Raw genomic sequence first — 22,522 nt, forward strand, 5'->3', positions numbered from 1 at the left:
AATCATAATCTCAATAATTCTAACGGACTTTAGCCCATGACTTCACGATTTTCAAAAATGGCGGCGCCCTGTCTGAGGATGAATGCTATTTAAGTTTGTTTTCACCGACTTACAAAATCAAAATTACTTTCTACTGGTAGTAAAATATGTATTTTATTGATGGACATTAGGATTTTACATGACATTGGTTATATCATAACAATTTCTCTCTTGGAATCGGTCAATATAAGGGGTCAATATAATATTACTTACGATAATATTGTCACTTCGACCACAACCTCGTTTCCGGGGAAAAAGCGTTATATCCATGCAAAATCCTTTTGGTCAGCAATGTGTAGTTAGCAGTCTTTATTTTATAAACTCGATGAAACTTGAACTCCATTTTCTATCCTGGAAGCATGGTAGGGGGCGAACCATCCGATTTAGTATATACCACAGGCTTCCAAAAAGCTCACTTCGCACACACTAACATCCAATTTCAGCACAAACTACAGAGTCTGGTGGAAATCAGTGCATAGTGACACCATCACCCGACCCCAAGGAACAACTGACGGCAACACAACAATTGGGCATGTCTTTGGTGATGTCGAGAAATCAGCAAAATGACAGGCTTCCTACACATTTTCTATACTTTTAACTGCATATCGTTCCTTCTATGACATCACTGTATGGCTCTGGCGACAGAGTTACATAACCTGTCTGCAGTTTCGTTTGTGGGCGAGAGAGAAGCAGATGGCTTTTTAGCAACTTTGAAGCGTTTGGTATTAATTAACCACAAGTTTTTTTAAAAAACAAATGGTGTTTCGTTTATGACTAACCAAAAGTCTTTCATATGCAGTGATAAAAAGAGTACCCAAAAATTGAGTTTAGTGATCCTTTAAGAGCACCATGGTTAGAGCTGACCTGAAAACAATCATTTTCAGGTAACCTGTGAACAAGTCCATATTTACATTTATGTATGAATAATAATTGAAAAGTCTAACCTAGTTACATCAGTTGGGCAAAAAACATCATTCACTTTACATAATAATGAAAAACTTTAAGACTTACTATCCACTGTCCCATATCAAATTGTCTAGCCTCATATTGCAGATTGACAGCTTATACTGGTATTAGTTTCAGAGCGTAAGTTTGAGTTACAACAGAATGACATGTACATTTTTGTAGATGTAGCAAATGGCCAACAGCCAAATTCTGACCAGCACTGAGACAAGGACGTTCAGTATCTCTGCTATATGGACATTATCCTAAAGAATTTTCACCTATTTCTTAGCTGACTGGCCATTGTTTGAATTAAGAAATACAGTTCATTCTACCACTATGAAGTCTGAGTGCTTTAACGATATAATACTTCAGGGTGAAAGTGTGCTTTATTGCACTATACATGGTGGTAGAACGAACTGTATTTCTTTTCTAAGATGCCGTATGTAGTCATTTCTAAGCCTAATTTCAATTAATCTATGGCAGAAAACAAACGACAATGTCTGTGACCTAAATTAAGAACCTTTGCACAGGGCTAACTGACGCGTTGTTCCTTTGACGTGTCAGCCTCCTACGTTAAGACAAATGTTACTAGAAAAACAAATGATAAACAGTTTGGTGACGGTTTATGTTCGGGTTAAATATCTTCTCTAGATCATTTTAATTACATCTGTGATTCTCTTAAACCGTACACAGCAATATAACTGTCTCATTTCTACTACCGACAGTTTTAGATCAGTACATTCAAAGTAAAATTTTGAGTCAAACTATGAGACAATTTATTATCCGGAAAACATAAATGTAATGTTTCCACCAGTGATGTTAGCTGTGTGATGCAAGCGGGATGAAACGGGATGTGATGAAGCAGTTTACTGTGGGAGGCTGTATGAGGCGATGGCATCTGACATCCATCGTGACGTCGGTTACATTGTAATGCAAAAACGTTCGATTATGAGGGGGCAGACTGGAATGGCGCAGTGACATCAACAGACTGTGACGCAATGCAAAAAGTGCACATTATCGTCTGATAAAGTATTGTCGGCGCCTTTGATCTTTCACCGAAGCATCTTAGAATGTTCATTCATCATTTGAAATAAATATATCACAATAAATTTGTTGCAGGAAACTCCTGGAAGGTCTAAAAATTCCTGGATTGATGTAGGGTGATATACTCACATGGTTCACATTTAGGAGTAACAAAAGAGGTACAGTGAGAAACCATATAATGGCACATATGTTCTGATACAGCAACTGCAACTGCAACTACACAGTCTATAATACTGATGTTTGGGGTTGTAATGCATGTGGCTATCATTTTGTTAATGCCTCCAGCTCTCCAGAGATATAACCACAAACAGGAGAGAGGTAAACATATCATCTCTTGTAACACTGACATCAGGACATGAAAGACATTTTATTCCTACATAAACCATCAACTGCACCGAGGCAGCTGCACTATCACCCATGGCCAAAGGGACATAACTGCTACTTGCTTCTGTTTCAGAATTCTGGGACAAAGTTAAATGCTACCAAATTTGAAAATAATGGTTTCCTAGGCAATGAGATTTAAAACTTTGAATGCTGTCTGTTTCAATAGAAGAAATAAACTATTGTTATGTGGAGGCATATAACCTCCCTTAGAGGCCGGTCAATAACATAACAGGTGGTTTGAGCAATAAGGCCAACTTATGTGAATCTGAATAGGTAGGTAGGAATTTCTTTATATATCTGACCATGAAAATGAATAACTGCAGTGTGGAACAGTGTAACATACACTCACACACAAAAAAACATGAGCAAAAAAGTTTTGAGCTTCATGTGAAGCTAATTTGCAGGGTTGGAGACAAGTTTCTTTTGATTGTTAGGACCTTTCAAAATGATATTTCTTTATCTGTCAAATTTATTACTGATGAATAGGAAGTCCATGACTTGTCCTGGTGTGAGACAGACATGTTTTCATGTACAAAGAAAATTGATGATTAAGATAATTAAATCACAAAATCTCAGATCAACCTGGAAGCATTGAAAAAAAGCCACTATCTTTTGATAAAAACTACTCACACTGATGGTAGTCAGTGCAAGACACTCAGTGAACTGAATATTCAATGTCCTCATCAACAGAGGATCTGATTCTGTAATATAGGCTTGAAATTGTGATGGCTTTCACTCTCATTTGGTTTATTTGATGTGAGAAGACAGAATGGTATTAATGTAATGAAATGTGACGATATTAACTGTTTATGACTTCAAGCATGATCATTATGAATCACTGACACAGTGGCAAAAACATTGAAACAATATATTACTCTCTCATGTATCAAGTTTATCTAGATCACTTTGACATTCTGAACCATAACTGCAAAAGCTGTAACTCACTTTATGCATCTTTATCTAATTGTAGCTGAACCCTTCCTACCAATATATCAACTCTCTGGAACTTGTGTCTCCCATGATGGTGCTCACACAAGTCACAAGAAGAATTCATTCATTTCTTCTTAAAGACACAATGTCACAAAAATATGCCAATACTGATGCAATAAATAAATGTCCTTATCTCTAACAGTTTGCCTGAAATCGATAACTGAAAGCAAACAGCTTCCAAACAAATAACACTTGCCATTTATGGAATGTAAACAAGGACTCGAAATCTGTTGAATGTGGAGTTGTCAGTGTGTGACGAACTGGTCTCCATCACATGATACATTACATCATATTTTAAAAGAGCATTACAAGGGACATAACTCTATGGGGTTCAGTTGAAATAATATTTGGGAGGTATAATGCAATATTGCATTAAAATCATTTGAACTTTAAATATGTAATATTGTTAGCAATAAATTATATGGTAGCTTCCCTGAGGGCTGATAGTATTGTTGAGAGAAATGTGTTATGTATTATGAGAGAAATGTGTTGTGACATTGTGGCTTTAACAGCATGCTGTACCTGTTGTATTGCTATACGCATCACCGCAGTTTCAGTTTCCAACCCTTGTGCTTTCTGAGGAGTAAGATTTCTACATATTTTTCACTGTTTTTTTGTGATGTTAACAAAATATAACAAATGAAAGGTTAAAAAATTGAGACTTGCTTGTCATAATCCATTTCAATGGATTTTAAAAAAATTTTCAATTCATGCATTGGCCATTTATGTATATCCCTTCTGAGCTACACCAGGACCAATCTGTAAGTCACTGCCACCTTTCTCAGTCGAAACATTGCTGCCCACATTATTGTGCTATATATAAAGTTTTTACAGAAAACAGAGATTGTAAAAGTGGTATGTTATTATCCAATCGCTTTCAACATCATCGATATTTGAACTAGGTTTGTTCAATCCCACTTCACCTCAAAACAAACTGAACTCTGTATGTGTGATTTTTCTAGGCACCCTCTCATGACAATTTCTTAAGTGTCTAGGGAGATTATGTTGGTGAACACTCTGACTGAAGAATATAGAGAAGTATGACAGTCTGCTGATGGTGCTTCAGATTCAGACAAACAGGGCATGGCGACAACTCATCAGCATTAGCTGCAGAGTGGGGAATGCTGAAAACTGGTTCATCGTTGCGTGTTGTTATCCCAGATCATATAATAAACACAGACATCTGGAGGTACTATTGTACTACCATATCAAGTGATGGTGGGATTATTGTGTGACTACAACCAGGGAGCTTGGGTTATCATACGTAATAATGTGCTGTGCTGTTCATTGTTAATGCTATGAGCATATCTGGTGTCGAGTTTGGTGCATCATTAAACGTTAGTCCTTCCTTGAAACAAGATTTGAGAAGAAGATAGAAATGATGACAGAAATGTGAATGGACGTATAATGTGCACAGCTTAATGCCATAAATGTACCTGAACCATTGGTGCTGGTGAGTTAGAAATGAACTAAAAAACATCAGAATTCAAGTTTACCTTCTCATTCTCTCTGGTGTGATCAAAGGAGTCAAAGTTATCTGATTCAGACATCTGGGCACAAAACCTGTAACATGAAATTAAAGTTGTACGTATTTTATCCATCACAGAAGGTGTGAGCTTGGTTGATGATAGTCTGGACTGTATTATGTATATGTGTACTGACATCAAAAAGACATTTAAACAGTTTTTACATGTAACATGTTTGTCTTCATATATTTCTTACAAAAACATAACAGCTGTCAAGTTTTAGTAAAATAACTGAAGACATTTATAGAGCAATGTAGTTACAATTTACAATAACCTTGAGAGTAAGTAATCCACGATGGTCAAAAGAGTTGATGAAATGGGTCAGGGTGGCCAGCATCAGTGAGTTCACTATGGATAATCATTCATAACATCAACCACAGAGCTGATTATTTACTGGCCATGATCTTATGGCTGAATACAGTCTTGCCAACAAACAAATGCTCTCTCAAGACACAACAGGCAGACCCTAGGTTAACCACTGTGCATGACTCACCTGTTCTTGGTGGGTGTGGCATACTCATCTACTATGCGTTTGATCAGTTTGGGTGTGCCCAACTTATCACTCAGAGCCTCAGAGGGATCTGACTCCTCCTCTATCAGTGTCGACAACTTCCTTGCCGGCTGAACAGAACTTTGCCTGACAAAACAAAAATGCAGAACAAAAATTATAATATGTTTCACATAATATTATCTCAGAAGTACATTGCACTCAAGACACTTTTTCCTTTAAAGATCTGAAGTGGATGGCATTTAATCTGACTGAATGGGTTTTTGGTAAGTGTTTATAACAAATTTTTGTGCAGCAACTTAAAAGGAAAGAAATTTGGTAAACCAATGAGTGTGTATGATTAATACCACTTTTAGCGATATTTCAGCACCATCACGGCTTGGGACACCAGAAATGGGTGTCACACATTTTACCCACGTGGTGAATCAAAACCACATGTTTGGCATAACAAGCAAATGCTTTAACCACTAGGCTACCCTACTGTCCTAAAAAAAGTAGGTACACTATACATATTTTATAGATGACGGGACAATGGCAGTTTTTAAATCAGCCTTTACACCTCAGGCAACTTGCTTATTGTCCCCCAAACCTCAGCTATGCAATGTTTTACCTTGCAATTTGTGCTGAGAATGCCACATCATGTGCTGTGGTCTGAGTTGTGTCAGTTCTCTCATGGTACCTTGGATCTGGGTCATGGGCAGGGAGCTCACTGCAACTGTCAAAGTACTCCTCTGTGGAGAGGTGGAAACTGACAGATTTGCCATCATTCCTTGAGGAGGCTGCAGCCATGTCCTGCTGGACATATTGAGGGTACTCTGGTCTGTCTGGAGTGGAATCTGGACTGGTTGAAAGAAGGTCCACTTCATCAACTGGGCTCCTTCGTCCACGTTCAATGGCGGCTTGGAAACTCAAGCTCCGACTTCGGGTAAACTGGGACACATTGTTGTCATTTGTGTCTTTCCTATTTTCAATGGCATTTGTGAAACTGGGCCTTCGGAATCCTGCTGGACTTTGAACTCTGACATGGACATTTTCTTTCTTATGCATTCTGTCTCCTACACTGCGAGAATATTTATGCTGCCTGTGGTAGGAGGAGTCAGAGTTTGCGTTGCTCTCAGCAGACGTCTGACTGCCACTGCCATATCTGATAGAACTCCGAATGAAGTCTCTCCTTCTGTTCTGTCCATCCACACTTCGGGAACATCTTGGACTGACATCTACACCGCTGGTGCTAGAGCTGCTGGAGGTGTTGAGATTGGTGTAGAAGTTGTTGTGACTCTCGGGGTCATGGTAGCAGTGGCGCTGATGGAGAGAAGGGCAGGAAAGGGTGTGGTGTGATGGAGCATTGCTGTTCTTCTGGCACACGGCACAGCTGTCTCTGTCTAGGGAGGAGTACTGGTTCAGGGCTGAGAGTGTGCTTGCACGCTTGTTGGGTCTGGTGGTTGGGTAGTTGCCATTGAAGAAATCAATGGTCAGTGCATCTATTACATAAAGAGAACAATGAATTCCTCTCGATACATTGGAATCTCAGGCAATACACACCCTATTTCAACATACCCAAAATATCTGCAATGCCTTTTAATACTAGAATATTGTCCTTGAGCTTCACACATTATACCTAGGAACTTCAGACCCTGATGACTTTTCAGGCTGTCATATAAAGACTATGCAGCTCTGTGACAAATACCTTGACATGTAAATTTCCTGGAGGCCACAAGGAATAATACAAAATTAACAGAGGTCTTTTTACCTGCCACTGGTGAATGAGTTTATTTTGAACACTGATTACGGGTATACCTACATCACGATACAATGCCATTGCAATGTATCAATGTTAGTGTTTTCTTGTTTTACTACAGTCAGCAACAACAGTCAAGGAATACCAAGGTCCAGGCAGACATGAGCAATGTCCATGCAATCAAACAATCAACATAATAGAAATCACTCCACTGAATGTAGCTTTCACATACGACTAGCCATTGAGTTCTGGGAACCTATGCTAGCTTGGGTCAGCCTAACATACCACATGATCAGCGTCTGAGCAGTGATCACTGTCAAGTGCTTCTTCCCCGTAATTCCCATTATAGTAATTTATTACAACTCACATAGTAAAATCATTTCCCCTGCCAGACAGAAAGTTAAAAGTCCATCTTTATGATCTCCCGAATTATACACACACACACACACACACACACATATGAGAGATATGCAATTATTACTTCCTTTGTTCAATACAAATAAATCAAAATAATTATGATCTAATACATCTCTGTTAGCACCCTTTAGGTTGTGTGTGACACAGAGTGTACATTAAAATACAACATAATTCTGTTGCCTCTACAGAAATTGGATTTTCAGTTAAACAACCAAATAATTTATTGCCTACCATTTCAGAAAAATATAGGACACACTAATCAGTAACCATCCAAAATGTTCCAACCATCCTTAATGCTGAATGGACCTCATGGAAAAATCATTCTGACATTTACTAGCAGTGATACTAAGCAGTGTGCTGCCAGATCAATATATTTGACAGTCCTCCTACCAACAAGTGGGGAGCTTGGAGAGGTGTCCATGTGTTCGCAGTAGTTGCCAGATGAGTCCAGCTTCAGCTTCATGGGCTTGCCCTTCTGCAACAACAAAAACTCTGATGAAACATTGCTGTACCTTTCAGCTACCCTACTGCTTTGGGTGCTAACAATTACAGGAGCATTGGCTTGGTGTTGACAGATTTGGTCTCTCCAGTATTTAGTGCCACACTCAACAATATTCTAGCCTCATGATGGTGATGTATAAACAAGTTTGGACGTAACAATCCAGTGACTGACATTATGAGCATCGACCCATGGATATGGGATAACATGTAATGCAACAACCAATCAGCAAATTTGACTCTCCAATCCTAATAGATGCCTCTTAAGGAGGAGTTGTTGAAGACTAATTACGCTCACTTGAGGTGAGGTGAGGGGATTGGGTGGGTTGAAGTGATGTGAGGTGAGACTGGACTGGGTGAGGCAATGAAAGATGAGACTGGATGGAGTGAGGTAATGAAAGATGAGACTGGATGGGGTCAGGCAATAAGAGATGAGACTGGATGGGGTGAGGCAATGAGATTGATGGGGTGAGGCAATGAGAGGTGAGACTGGATGTGGGTGAGGCACTGAGAGATGAGATTGGACAGGGTGCAGCAATGAGAGATGAAATTGGATGAGGTGAGGCATTAAGAGGTGAGACTAGATGGGGTGAGGCAATGATAGGTGAGACTGGATGGGGTGATGCAATGAGAGGTGAGACTGGATGGGGTGAGGCAATAAGAGGTGAGACTGGATGGGGTGAGGCATTGACAGATGAGACTGGATGGGATGAGGCAATGAGAGGTGAGACTGGATGGGGTGAGGCATTGAGAGGTGAGATTGGATGGGGTGAGGCAATGAGAGGAAAGATTGGATGGGGTGAGGCAATGAGAGGTAAGACTGCATGGTGTGAGGCAATGAGAGGAAAGATTGGATGGTGCGAGGCAATGAGGGGAGACTGATGGGGTGAGGCAATGAGAGGTGAGACTGGATGAGGTGAGGCAATAAGAGGTGAAACTGGATGGGGTGAGGCATTGACAGATGAGATTGGATGGGGTGAGGCAATGAGAGATGAGATTGGATGGGGAGAGGCAATGAGAGGTAAGATTGGATGGTGTGAGGCAATGAGAGGTGAGATTGGATGGAATGAGGCAAATTGAGGTGAGATTGGATGTTGTGCAGCAATGTGATGTGAGGTGGAATGCATTGAGGTGAAGTGCATCATTTTAGCATTTATATAGTAATGTACAAGGACGTGTGTGAGTGTGTGGTTGCATGTACCTTGTACAAGACACAGTTTGATAATGCAAGCCTGGTGAGATAACAAATGACACTTTAACATGGATACCTGATTCAAACACAATATTTTCATTCTGATCCAACTGGTAGCTGTTTTGTACCCTTAAAGCTGATCAAAAGACAGGACATCAAGTACAACATCTTTTTGGATGGCAAGGGGATCAAACAATTGACCTTCCTCTTGCATGAACAGGGAACATGCAAAAGTTTTGTGTTGTATTGGTGACAAAGGGTATTGTTTTTTTTGGTTATCTTAATAATAAGGATTCAAAATGACCTATAAGTCACACATTGATGCTCAATGCCAGTAAATTAACTGACATAAAACCTGTCTTGTTTACAAATTGCATTAAATACTTACTATAAAATTACAACAGATAATATAAACTTACACACTCAAAGAAAACTCTGCATTAACAGAGATTTCACTTCAATAAATTAATCAAAGAGACACAATTACTGATTGTTGTGATCATAGTTTCTCAAAAGAGCAATGGTGATCAGTTGTAACTTGACTACAGACAGCTAAAAAACAGACAATTAAACTAATTCAAGTTATCCACCAAATGTTCGTAAGGTCATAAACAACCTCCAGTAATCAGGTGACATGTGTTGAGTCCCAGCTGCACTATGTGTAAAAGACATGGTGACTGGCCAGCAAAATGTCTGTTAAAGAGAATTGGGCAAAGCACCGCCTTGACATGTGCCATCACCCATACGATCAGTACTGTGACCACCAATTTCCTTCATCCCACAAGTGTACACCCATCTTTAAGATAAGCCCACCAACAATTACTGTATAATTGCTTGTATTGCTTTTCAAACACAAAATGGGTGTGAGATCTGATGATAAATATGATTATAGGTGCAGAAAGAGAGTGGCTATCCACTGACCCAGCCAGGGCTCAGATACAACAGTAAGCTGTCTTGTTGATACACAGTGAAACCTTGCTAGTCCTGAACTATCTTCATATTGGCTTACATATTGGAGACAAGGAGATCACTGGTGTCAGACCACAGTGCTGATAAGGATTCTGACAGGGAGATTTGGACACTTGTCTGAAGCTAGTGTAGGGTAAAATGTATTTTGATGTTATCAGTTTTGTAAACGAAAGTCCATACATTAACACCAAGGCGGACTGAAAATGATGTCAAGAGGCTTTGGGTTTGTAGAAGACTTTGGCACAGACTTGTCACATCTTCTTAAACAGAAGACTTAATATGTCACTGTACACTGATGAAAAAAATGGTCGCAGCACAATCAGTCCTTGTCCATAGACCTCATTCATCCATCAAATAATGGTGTGAGACTTAAAAAATATTCTTTCCTGCATGTCTTTCTTAAAATTACATCACAGTGATGGAAATGCATTTATGTTTCAGTGTTAGCTAGTGAGGCATGCTCTTCAAAATATTGTTTGTCACAATAATCCATATCAGTCCTAGAGAAAAACAGCATGCACAGTAAAGACTACAGTCAATGATCAATCATCAACCATTTTCCTCGAAGAGAATATTGATTGGGACTTATGAATTGATTCCAAACTGAGGTTACAATTCACATGATTAATAGATTATTATACATAACAAAACATATTCAACTTATCATGCAAAACGGCACATTTTAAGTTCAAAAGGACATTTCAGAATAGCAGTGTACCTACTCACGTCTGTTTTCACTGGTTTAAACCAAGTTTCTAGTTTCTGAGTACATTACAAACAAACAAAAGAAATAAAAGAACAGACAGAAGGCAAATCTTGGTGTGTGTCTTATTTCAGCGCATGATTAGTTGTATTTAGTCTTGATAACATACATGGGTTGTTACTGGAACAGGTTCTTTAAAGATGATACTTTGTGTCTTTCTGTTCCATGTATATAATTATGTAACAACTGACAATGGGTTTGAGATATACTAACCAAAGCTCCCAGAGCCACTTGGCGTTTCACCAGCTTGTCTTTCAGGGTCTCAATCTCTTTGGAGATCTGCTCCTTCAACAGGTCTGTGGAACTGGACAGTGGGCTATCCTTCTGGGTGAAAAAAAACAGTTATGATGACCTTTTACATAGTTATCAGACACAAAGCCCCTAATGCTGTAACTGCACAAGGCTGATTCCCTCGTTTTACACCTCAAACTAATCATAGTAGAGACATAAGCAAGCTTACTTAGGGATCACTAAATCTTGAATGGTTTCAGTATTTCAGAAACAGAACCTTCAACTTTCACATGCAGAAGAATCATCAAGAAATATATGTCATAGGTTTTTCCCAAATGCATCAATACAGTAACCTGCCTGGAGAGTTAAACCTTCAATATGTCTTCTGTTGTTTCCAATGTATCTGTTCTGAAAACAAGTGACTCCAAACTGTAAAATTAACGCATGGTGACCACAGCTCAATGACTGATTTTGGAGTAGGACACTTGGGAAAAGATTTATGCAGCATTCAGAACAAAAAGCAAAAACATAAACATATTGCCATACATAAAATTAACACAATGACAATACCACAGATTATTACACACACACGCACGCATGCAGGCACACACTCACTCACGCACGCACACATGAACCTAACTATCAGAAATGAAATAGGAGACATTGTGTGCTATTTCCATCAACCTGAAAATCAAAGCTATTAGCATCTGCCTGACATGCTCCTCGACACCAGTCAAAATATGACAGACACCTTACATATTCTCCATGGATAAAATGTTCTATGCATCAGCATCCATTTGAAAATTTTGCATTCCACCTAAATGCAAGTCTGACAGACCAGACCAGCCTCCGGGGGGTAGGTCCTCATCAGTAAATATGTAATAATTTCACACCTAAGTCCTTCTGTAGCCTAGCAGACACAAATCATCAATTCATCTCTGACCATATTCTTTGAACTGGTCTCTTGAGAAGAAAACAGCAATGCTGTGAGAGCTGGTATGAAATGCAACAATAGCTAGGACATGATCACAGACAACACCTGGAATATATCATGGGTCAGACTGCTGATCAGGGCTAGGCTAAAAGTTATCCTGAGACAAACAAAAGTCATACAGTCTAATTCATTCCTGGCACCCAAGATTGATGTCTGGTAATAACCACTCCTGAGAAGACACTGAAGTCCATTCAACCAGACAAATACCAGCACAGGGAATTATCAAGCTGAAAATAAGTTGAGATCAATACATGTGGTTAAAATGCCAAAAAGTCCAATTTTAATAGAATCTAAATGTCTTGAAAAGTAACATTAATTAATCTTCTCTGACAGTTAATATGATTACATCTTTTATTTTTTTTCAAAACGTGTTACCAGAATTTCTGCAAGGTTGAATAAATCCTTGGGATCATAAGATTTTTCAAATCTTCCTTTTTCATTTTGCATTATCTAATCTTCAAGGAGAAAGATCTAATTTATCCAAAGACAAAGCAAGTGCTCAAATGGTCATTCCCTTTTGCATGTTAAAACAAGCATCAGGCAAAGAACAAGTCAGAAATCCATGAAGAAGGATAAATAATGTTGAGTATCATTACTGTCCATAAGAACACAGCACTTAAGATGGGTTGGAAAAATTTAGCTAAGCAACATGTCGCTGTTAAAATCTAACAGGGGAGATTCTGAAATTGGAAATTTCTTCAATGAAAAGATCTAAATTGAATTGTTGGGTTCCACTGACAGCTTGAAGTTCCCTAAGCAAATAAATGACATTGTGACAAGTTTAATTAAGTGCCTAACACTGCTTCTGAAAATGGGAGGATGAGACAATCAGTTTACAGAGTAGTAATTAAGGCTGATCATCCTGTTATACAAGAGAAGAGGTGAAGATCTGTAAACAACAAGGTTGCTCACAATTTGTGAGCATGAATTATCTGTCAAAACCCTATGTAACACCCAGCACCTATTTAGGGCTTTACATGAGGTATACATAATAGACAAAAGACATGCTCTTACACTAAGGTTTATGCCAGTGGTTTATAAGGCACCATAGGGACAGAAGATTCTAATGTTTGTTTGCCTGAAGAGATGTTCTGGAACTAGGTTTTCATCCACTTTCTGGTTAAAGTAATAGTTTACAAGGGAATATCACTAGTCCTTTCAGCACTTTACAAGGCAATAACAGACATTCATATTTTCAACACTGATGGCATCACCATAATAAAAAATGATCTCAACATAGTTTTCAACTGTTGACTTGTTCACTTACCATCCAAGTCATGGAAGATACCTCTGATGACTTTCAACAGAACAATATGTCATCATAGCGACTTTTTGCATCCATTCATTATGGTCATGAGTATATAGTCTTCTGCAACTTAAAGTAATATTCTAGCATCGTAAATTCCAGGAATAACCAGTAACAGGCTTTGGAAATTGTACCCCTACATGGAAAGGAATCCATGTCTGAGTGATCGCAGCAATCAAATTAATCACTCAAACTGCCCCACTCAAATACCTGGAAACATCTCCAGAACTGCATCATACCCAGAGGTAACAGGGATGTTGTTCACTTTATGTCTGCCCAAATTGAATCCATGAACACATGCAGCAAGCATACCAAGAAACACATTGATACCTGATATGAACCACATGATGTGGGTAGCTACCTGGCCTGGTAATCAGTTGGCAGCAACTGCACCAGCAGATTGGGTTCAGATGCACAGAAACTGGATGTGATGCTTTAGAGACTTAGCCAAAATGCGAAACAGGCAACAGTGAGAAAGCCTGTACATTTGCAATGTTCATTGATCCTGTCCAGACTTGGCAATAGCGTTCAGCGCTGTACTCTGTTGTCCCTACCTGATCGTCCATAAATTCGGTTTCCACATCCTTCTGAACCAGCCTCCATATGTCTCGCAGGTCCAGCTGCCGGGCCAGCTTGGTGCCAGCTAGAGTTTCCTGAAACACACCCCAACAAAATACATTCACCATTTCTTTGGCAAAGAAAACTGACAGCACAAGAACTCCATGAAAGTTTAATAAGAACAATGCTGGTTAGGGTGTTGATTTAAGTGGTATTGCACCTTTTTCCTATGATTACATCTTGGAAGTCAATGAAGAATGTGCTTTACTGTCTACATACTGATGGCGAAAGTGCCTTGTTAAAAGGAAAGAAGAAGTTAGAACATGAAGGTCTCTATAATCATTTACATATGATACATTCAACTTAAACAAAAAGGAATAACCTATAGATGAGTATAGAAAGATTTCAAGCCCTAATATCCCAAGCAGACAAAGGACTGATTAGCATACCACTGTGAGCATAAATGCAACATACCAAGCCAGTTAAAGAAGTGTAGCACTACGCTCAAGCATAATATTATATGCTTGAAGAATGGTCTTAACTATGAGACAGTTATCAGTATCTTGTCTTGTAAAATGTCTGGTACTTTTTTTTGTTCCTTTGTGGTCATTGCAACTAATACTTGCCATAAGTGAGTGAATATAGTTTTATGCTGCTTTCAGCAACATTCCAGCAATATCATCATGGGGGACACCACAAATGGGTTTCACATGTTGTACTCATGTGGGGAATCGAACCATGGTCTTCTCTTTGGTCTAACAGAAATGGATCAGATGGAAGGGGCTGACTGTGAGGCAATGTGTTCAAAAGGAATGGAATTGCTCACGTTTGGTTTGTCTGATCCACAGTTTTGGACTGACAATGCAGAAACATTTTAATTGTCTATGCATGTTGTTAAAGAGAAAAGAGAAACCCTGGCATTGAGGAAACTCAATGCTATAAATTAAAACTAATAATCTTCTTTTAGAAGAATAACCATTTAATGCACGACGATACTTATAAAAAGTCACATAGGTGATACCTAACAACTCTTTCCGTTTCATAAGTGTGTATTTTTGCTGTGTTGCTGTAATGACATTTTGATTTGAAGTTGAAATGTCACAATAAATTTTATGTCAAATTCTTGTCCAACATCACTGCTAATGCAATTATACAAATCATACAAACCATGAAGACACTAAGACAAAAAATACAAATAAAACTTTCTTAAGTGAAACAGCTAAAATTGTCATTTTCCATTTTCATTTTATTTCAAAACAGATTCTTTACATAGGAATTAAAATAGTAAAATCTACAATAAAAGCACAGACTGCAAGATTCAAGAACAAGCTATACATAAAAACATGTTAACTAAAAACTTCAATGTGAATAAAGAAGTCGCCCATCATATGTCAACGAAACTATCAAAGGACAAGTCACTAAACAATTTTAATCCACTGTGGTCAGTGGGTGACGCTTACTTGAAAAAATACCATAATGATTACTCATTGTAGCTTTTGTAGCAACAAGGTTTGCACTTGAAATATGGCTTTAGCTGCAATAGGTATTTTTCAGATGTGTCTTTCCCAGATGGACACCACACTAGACACGGCCATGTCTTTAGGAAACCATGGCAAGCTCATAAAAAAATTAATGCACTGTCAGCTTGATTACAAGTAATACATGCTGAATCAGCTTTCTGATCCCAGAACTGTTGTATTTGATTACTTCATTGTTTTGATCAATCCAGTTGAGACAGTCTACTTCACACAACCAAAGATATAGTGTGAAGCAGCCTTTCATGGCTTGAGCACAAAAAACAGTGATATGGTGCAGAAAACAACTGACACTGGGTTTAAATTGTGATGTTTTCTGACATGCAGTAACAATAAAAAAAGTCTTAACATAAAACAGAATATTATATCAGTAAGAAGTGATGAAAAGAGTGACTTCTTACAGTATTCGGTTTTCTAAAAATAGCACATGGCAACTTTTAGACAGTTATAAACTTTTCATAGGACATTCTCATGTATCATTATGAGGTTCGAAAATAAGACAAGGACAACAGGAGTCTGTCACACAGACCCTGAAGCAAATATATCCAAGAAAGCCCATGCAAGTCTAGAAAATGTGGCAAGTCTAGATTTCCTTAGCTTCTGAAAATGAAGAAAGCCTCAGGGCTCCATTTTAGTATATTTTTTTTTGTTTAACTATGAACTTTTTTCACTAAAATATGTTCATTTCAGAGACTAGTTGTTAGTCAAGGACAACAGTCTCGTAAGAGTGAACCATATGAAACCCTCCAGCTTCATAGTCACTAAGCGTTTGTGATATGCTGTCCCTGCAAGGTCAAGGATATTTTGTACTGAGGTGACACTACAGGAACATCCACTAAATATGTGGCCAGAAGTAATTTAGTCATTCACCGCTCTCAACGACCTCACTGCTGTTTTCACTGATGACTTTAACCACAAGAGTCAAGATGACATTGCTGACTTATCAGAAGCATGCTGTGCATGATTTGTGCATTTCAAGCCAACAGAAGTGGCTTTATCTGATTATTACTGATGTTACAGCAAAATGCGACTTTTGAATTTGAGCCCATTCTCTTCAGTGCGCCACCATCTCATCACAACAACCATTAGAACCCATCAGATTTGATCTCCTACTCCACAGTGGATAGCATCACACCATTTCCATTGCCCATGGCATATGGATCAAACAATATGTCCTGATGATTCCCAATATCCCTAACTTTTCGGGGGCAAAGTATGATACTGTGTGACAAAGCCTAAATAAATGACTACACAATGACTGAACTGTGCCCTGAATAGGGGTACTGCCTACCAGGATACCAGAGGATTAAACCATAAATCATGGACCTTAGAGACTCTCTTGTAGAGCAGTTCTATAACCTGAAATGTCCAACCTTACGTATACAAAACGTTTACAAATGAGAGTATACTTCCTACTGAAATGATTACCATTAGTCTCTTGCATCAGGTAGTTAATTACTGAAGGGTAACTGAATAATGGTTTATCTATGTAAACCAGGGAATCACTGAAGATGAAGTAATCGGTGGTAACTGCTACATCAACACAAGAGGTGACTTGTCGACTACATCATCTCGCTCATACTGTATTGTATAATGAAATGAAAGGAATAGCACAAGACCTGGCTATGCCATCAATCTAATTACAAACCAAATCACTGGCCAAAGGCAGAATTACACTGTTTTAATACAAATAAACAAGACTTGAAATAAATATTTTCAACAACTGTTTTTATTTCTCTGATCATTTGACCTCTGTCAGAAGTTAATCCTTAGTTAATCCTGATAACATTGATTGATTGTCAGTGATATTTTCCCCATGGCTATTGTTGGACATTTGTCAAATATTTAATGTTTCTTGGCATACCTTGTTTACCACACAACAATTTCTCACAGTGTATTTAGAAACAAAATAAGGTAATTAATGAATCACTAGTACCATTTGCTGGGTATGAACAGACTTAGGTTGGGTAAATAGGTGTTTGTTATAGTATGTAAAGTATGCCATTTGCCACACAAATAAGGATAGGAAATGTCAGTGGTAAAGGAGAGTCTGCATCTTAAACAATAGAGAAGATAACCAAACTTGTTATATTTCCTCATCAAATAATATTGAATATAATATTATATAACTATATAACTATATATTATATAATAATATATAACTGAATAACATATTGTAGTATGTATTGCATGAAGCATACTGAAGTATACCAGTATACAGGTAATTTTGAGAATGCTGTTATCAGAACCATAACATAATTTTAGGGCCTAAGTATGTAGAAATTAGGATCTGTATGTAAAATAAGTGTCTCTCACTGTGCTTCTGAGATGAGACTGGCTTCATACTACTTATATTCATGTTTAATGCTTAAGGAAAATATAGCCCAAAATGTGCCGCCAAGGAATTTTGTCTTAAAAACAGCTGTAAACCAAGAACAAATATTTTTCCATAATGAGACATTTTGGTGAAACACATGAACATACTTCATAATGAAGAAAGATATATGGCCAAGCATGAACATGACATTTTGCTGTTAAAGCCTACATTATTATCCTGACAAGCTTTAGCCATACAATCCCCCAAGTTATATCACAAAATACAAAATAACACTCATCCTACAAATGGTTTAATCCAATCATCTGATATGATTACTGCAGGCAGAAATACAATAACCGAGTCAAATCCCAAACAAAACATTCATAATAGTTCAATTTCATGCAAAAGAAACATTGAAACTTTCAGCTTTGTTCTCATCATCTCAAAATGACAGGTTAGGATGAGGTATCAAATTAAGAAGCTCTTTTCCTCAGGGTCATAAAAAAGGCTGTGTCCAGAAAAACTATCCGCTCCATACCCTGGGGGATCTGCACCCTGGGATTAACTGTAGCAATGGAAATCTCCTGGCAGGACAAAACAAACATATCTTAAATTCAAATCAATTTTAAGCTTCACTTATTTTGTCTTGGGTTAAAAAAATCAATGACTAGCCTAAAATGTCAGTGGGCAGAGGAGATGTAATTTGATCTAGTTCCCACACATGAATGGCCTCAAGTCACCCCTAACACAACTCAATTTGTTGTCCTGTCACAAGTTAATGAGGTAAGTAATGGTCACAAGATCATGTGTGTTTACATAGATATTATCATGTAACATGGATCTATGGTATCTCCAAGGCAATCTCAAACAAATATTACAGACACAGGCTATAGGCAAGTTCTCACACATACTAAAATGTTACATACAATGATGGGTATCCTTGTGTTATGGGTTTCAACATTCGTTGTCCTCTTGACTAACACTTGAACAAATGCCACTAAAAACATGTCACTAACTTACTGAAGACAACTGAACCTAAAACATGAGTGAGTGAGTTTAGTTTTACGCCATACTCTGCAACATTCCAGCTATATGATGGCGGTCTGTAAATGATCGAGTCTGGACCAAACAATCCAGACATCAACAGCATAACCATTGATCTGTGAAATTGGGAACTGATGACATGTGTCAACCAGCCAGACCCCTCCAACCCCATTAGTCGTCTCGCAGACAAGCTTAGTCGCCTTTTAAGGCAATCATGGGTTGCTGAAGGCCTATTCTACCCCAGACCTTCATGGGTCTTAAACATAAGCCATCATATCAGTATTAACAACGTCTATCGGATGCTACCCAGTCATTATTGTTAAAGTACATAATCCTAAAACATGATGTCTGAAAACATATGATAAGATGATATATGAGATAAAAGTTAATTCTTGTTCAAGACTATTGCTTTTATATACATGCATGCACTTGAACATGCAGCTACCTGTTGTTGTCCGGAATAATGCAAGTTTTATAGGGCTAGCCCCCTACCCCACACAGCATGTTGTAGTTTAACTTGCATCCCCAACTACCACACAGCCTGAGTCAAGCAATGCATGTTGTAGCTTCTTCATGGCAAAACCCAGGCAGGGTAATACTTGTCATCTATTAATGTCTTTTGGTATGGTGTCTAGGATTCAAACCACCATCCTTCCACTGTACAGTCTAAGTAAACTTCGTCTCAGTGTATTTCGTTACACTTCACCACTGAGTCTAACAAAACATAGTAGAAGGTAAGGTAACCTTTGAGTAACCAATGACAGTCCAATCAAATGTGAGACGGTTAAATAGATTTAACCAATCAGACAACGGCTACTATTTAGGGATCGGAGGGACTTTCAACATATTCAAGTCACCGACACAGATCTCTCCACAAACAAAAATCAGCATATAACACAGTTATTTGACCTGCAGTATATACGCCTTGGGGTTTCTGTTGACATGGTTACCATTAGCTAATATTTCCGCAAGATAACATCCTTGAATATTGTCAAAAACACTATTTTCAGTGACTGTTTACTCTCCGTTGGCAGTACGTAAGCCGTGTGCATCACCCGGAAGCGATCTTTCGCTAAATAGCATTCAGAATCGTTCGGGTACGAACCTTTTCGAGATAAAAACTTCAAAAGGTACGTGTGAATGTGCACTTTCGCGATTTGGTAAGCTGTGTTCTGATTGGTCAATCTCAAAGGTTACCTGACGTGACCTCCCATAAGGTTTTGTTAGACTCAGTGGTGGAGTGTAACGAAAAGTACTGAGGATAAGTTTACTTGGACTGTCCACTGTCTGGACGGGGGCTCTATCCCATACACTGCTGAGGTGGTTATTTGGATATTATAGGAGGAGAGAATTTTGAAATGAAACTAATTTTGCATTTCAAGATATCATGAGTTATTGAGAAAGTCAGGAAGGGAAAAGGGTATAAACAGGTGAATGAGTGAGCGAGTGAGTGAGTGAGGGAGTGAATGAGCTGATTATAATGCCACTTTTATAAAAATTCCCACCATAATACACAGAAGACCTAATGAGTGAGCTTCATGCATTTACCCATGTTGTCAATGTCACAAAATCTTGGCACTTTACTGGCACTGATATCATGTTATGAAGAAGAACCAGAACCATACTTTTTAATCCCAAAATATGCAACATCTACGTCAGCAATCTTCAAGTGACATCATAAATTGCAAGCTCCCATGACAGCAATTATTGTAAATAGGTATCTGGCATGAGTAAACAACTCAATGTCAAGTCCTCCAGGCGAAAACAGAAACACAAATTGATACTCTGAATATCAGGATTCAGCTAAAAATCAATCGATGTGATCACCATAGTGAAATGGAAGTGCTAATAAAGGGGCCGCCATTTCCATATATAACTCCTGCTTCTTTTATTGCTTCAAGGCCACAAATTTACTTTAAATTATGTCTCAATTGATCAAACCCTGAAAATCTAGATCCGACAATGACGCTTGTGCAAACAGATATATCTGCAGCTCGTTTCAGTGAAATTGATGGTGTGAGATGATCATTGATTGCAGCAAATTATTGCATTTGATCACAGGATTAGAAGGGTCACTTTGCTCCAGTATTTGATACACTTGAAGCAGCTCTAAAAGCAATGATGTGTTTACAAGGTGATGTGACTCCCTCCTTAGTGATTATGTCCTGCGCACTGACGTAAGGCTCTTGTGAGGACATATTCTGACAGACCTGATATCCTTGAGGAAAGGGACGAGAGAGATGCAATCACTCTAGGGTGGGTAGGACAATGTGATATTCATATCAAAATGAGGGAGTACAGTATGTAAAGGTATTTTATGGCACATTCATGTCCAGGAAACTCAATGGTTGATTGGAAGTGGAATAGATGAATCATTTGCCATGGGTACACACCCAGATCACATAGTCTCCAACACTTCATTTTAGCTGGTTTGATACAAGCACTGAACGCTAAGGAATACATGCACTTGAATGATGTTCTCCTCATGGGAGGAACTAGGGATCAAATACAACACAAGAGGTTTATGAATTCAGGCCCAGGAGAGAAAATATGTTAGAACATCATTGATGGACACAAATTATACTTGCCCACTAGTTGTTGAACCTGTGATAAATTTACTTTGCTTGGTACTCATCCCTGCCCAGACTTAGTCTGTTATGATATTAACTTTTCAGGTAACTTCAAGAACTGGATATTGAACAAAAATTAGCTAAAATATTTCGTGCATTGGCATACATGCTCAAATAATGGTATTGAGCTCAATAAACTATCCTTATAAAAATATGTGCAAGACTAACTGGTCTCTCATTTTGTTATATGGGAATCCAAATTATGCCAAAATATTTGTATAAATTTCCCTCCAAACTTGGTACATGATACATTCAGTCTGTATGTTACTTATATTACACATATTCTCAACAACTTCATTTTCTTTGCCTCTTAAAAAACTTTTGTATTGACAAAACCATAATGACTCTTTTTTATCAACCCTTTATACAAAGTGTGGGGACCTACAATTTTTTATGTTGGTATGGGGGTCTGTCTGCTCACAACAAAAACAAACTTTTCAAAATTGTTAATTCTGCCAACAAAATTACTGGAGTGTCTTTTGAGTATATTCCCTTTATTTATATGTGCCAGATTGTCAAAAAAGCAACTAAAATTACAACTGACAGTATAACTAGAACCCATATTTCATATCTGCATTTTGAACTACTTCTATCTGCATGCAGCTTTCAGTTACCTTTACTTAAAACAGAGCTTGACAGTCCTTCACACCATCCAGCATTCGTATTATTTATTCATCAAATGTTTTTGAATAGTCATCCTGCTTGCAACAACCACTAATTCCGCCTGTGTAGTTTTGTATTTATTATCATAAGCATTCATTTGTGAATGTAATTATCATGCATATTTTTTGTTCATTTTGTATATATTCATTATGAGGCTGTCTTTGATACAAGAAAACAAGACAAACTGCTCATATTTGGTATATCCACAAATCATACTTGCTATTCAGTGTA

The 22,522-nt window shown here is 38.1% G+C and overlaps 1 protein-coding gene across 1 annotated transcript in view; it reads right to left on the reverse strand.

Moving 5' to 3' along the window:
- LOC137286524 (inositol 1,4,5-triphosphate receptor associated 2-like) overlaps positions 1 to 22,522 on the reverse strand; it is a 177,054-nt gene that overhangs the window by 90,445 nt on the left and 64,087 nt on the right. Inside the window, exons 20-25 of the mRNA XM_067818439.1 lie at positions 14,099 to 14,197; positions 11,227 to 11,337; positions 7,982 to 8,066; positions 6,047 to 6,917; positions 5,422 to 5,565; positions 4,899 to 4,965 (exon numbers count right to left, since the gene is read on the reverse strand). Coding sequence (XP_067674540.1) covers positions 4,899 to 4,965; positions 5,422 to 5,565; positions 6,047 to 6,917; positions 7,982 to 8,066; positions 11,227 to 11,337; positions 14,099 to 14,197 — 1,377 coding nt within the window. The remainder of the gene's footprint in view (positions 1 to 4,898; positions 4,966 to 5,421; positions 5,566 to 6,046; positions 6,918 to 7,981; positions 8,067 to 11,226; positions 11,338 to 14,098; positions 14,198 to 22,522) is intronic.

This window comes from Haliotis asinina, chromosome 6 (assembly GCF_037392515.1).
Source record: "Haliotis asinina isolate JCU_RB_2024 chromosome 6, JCU_Hal_asi_v2, whole genome shotgun sequence".
In the NCBI taxonomy this organism is placed as follows: domain Eukaryota; kingdom Metazoa; phylum Mollusca; class Gastropoda; order Lepetellida; family Haliotidae; genus Haliotis; species Haliotis asinina.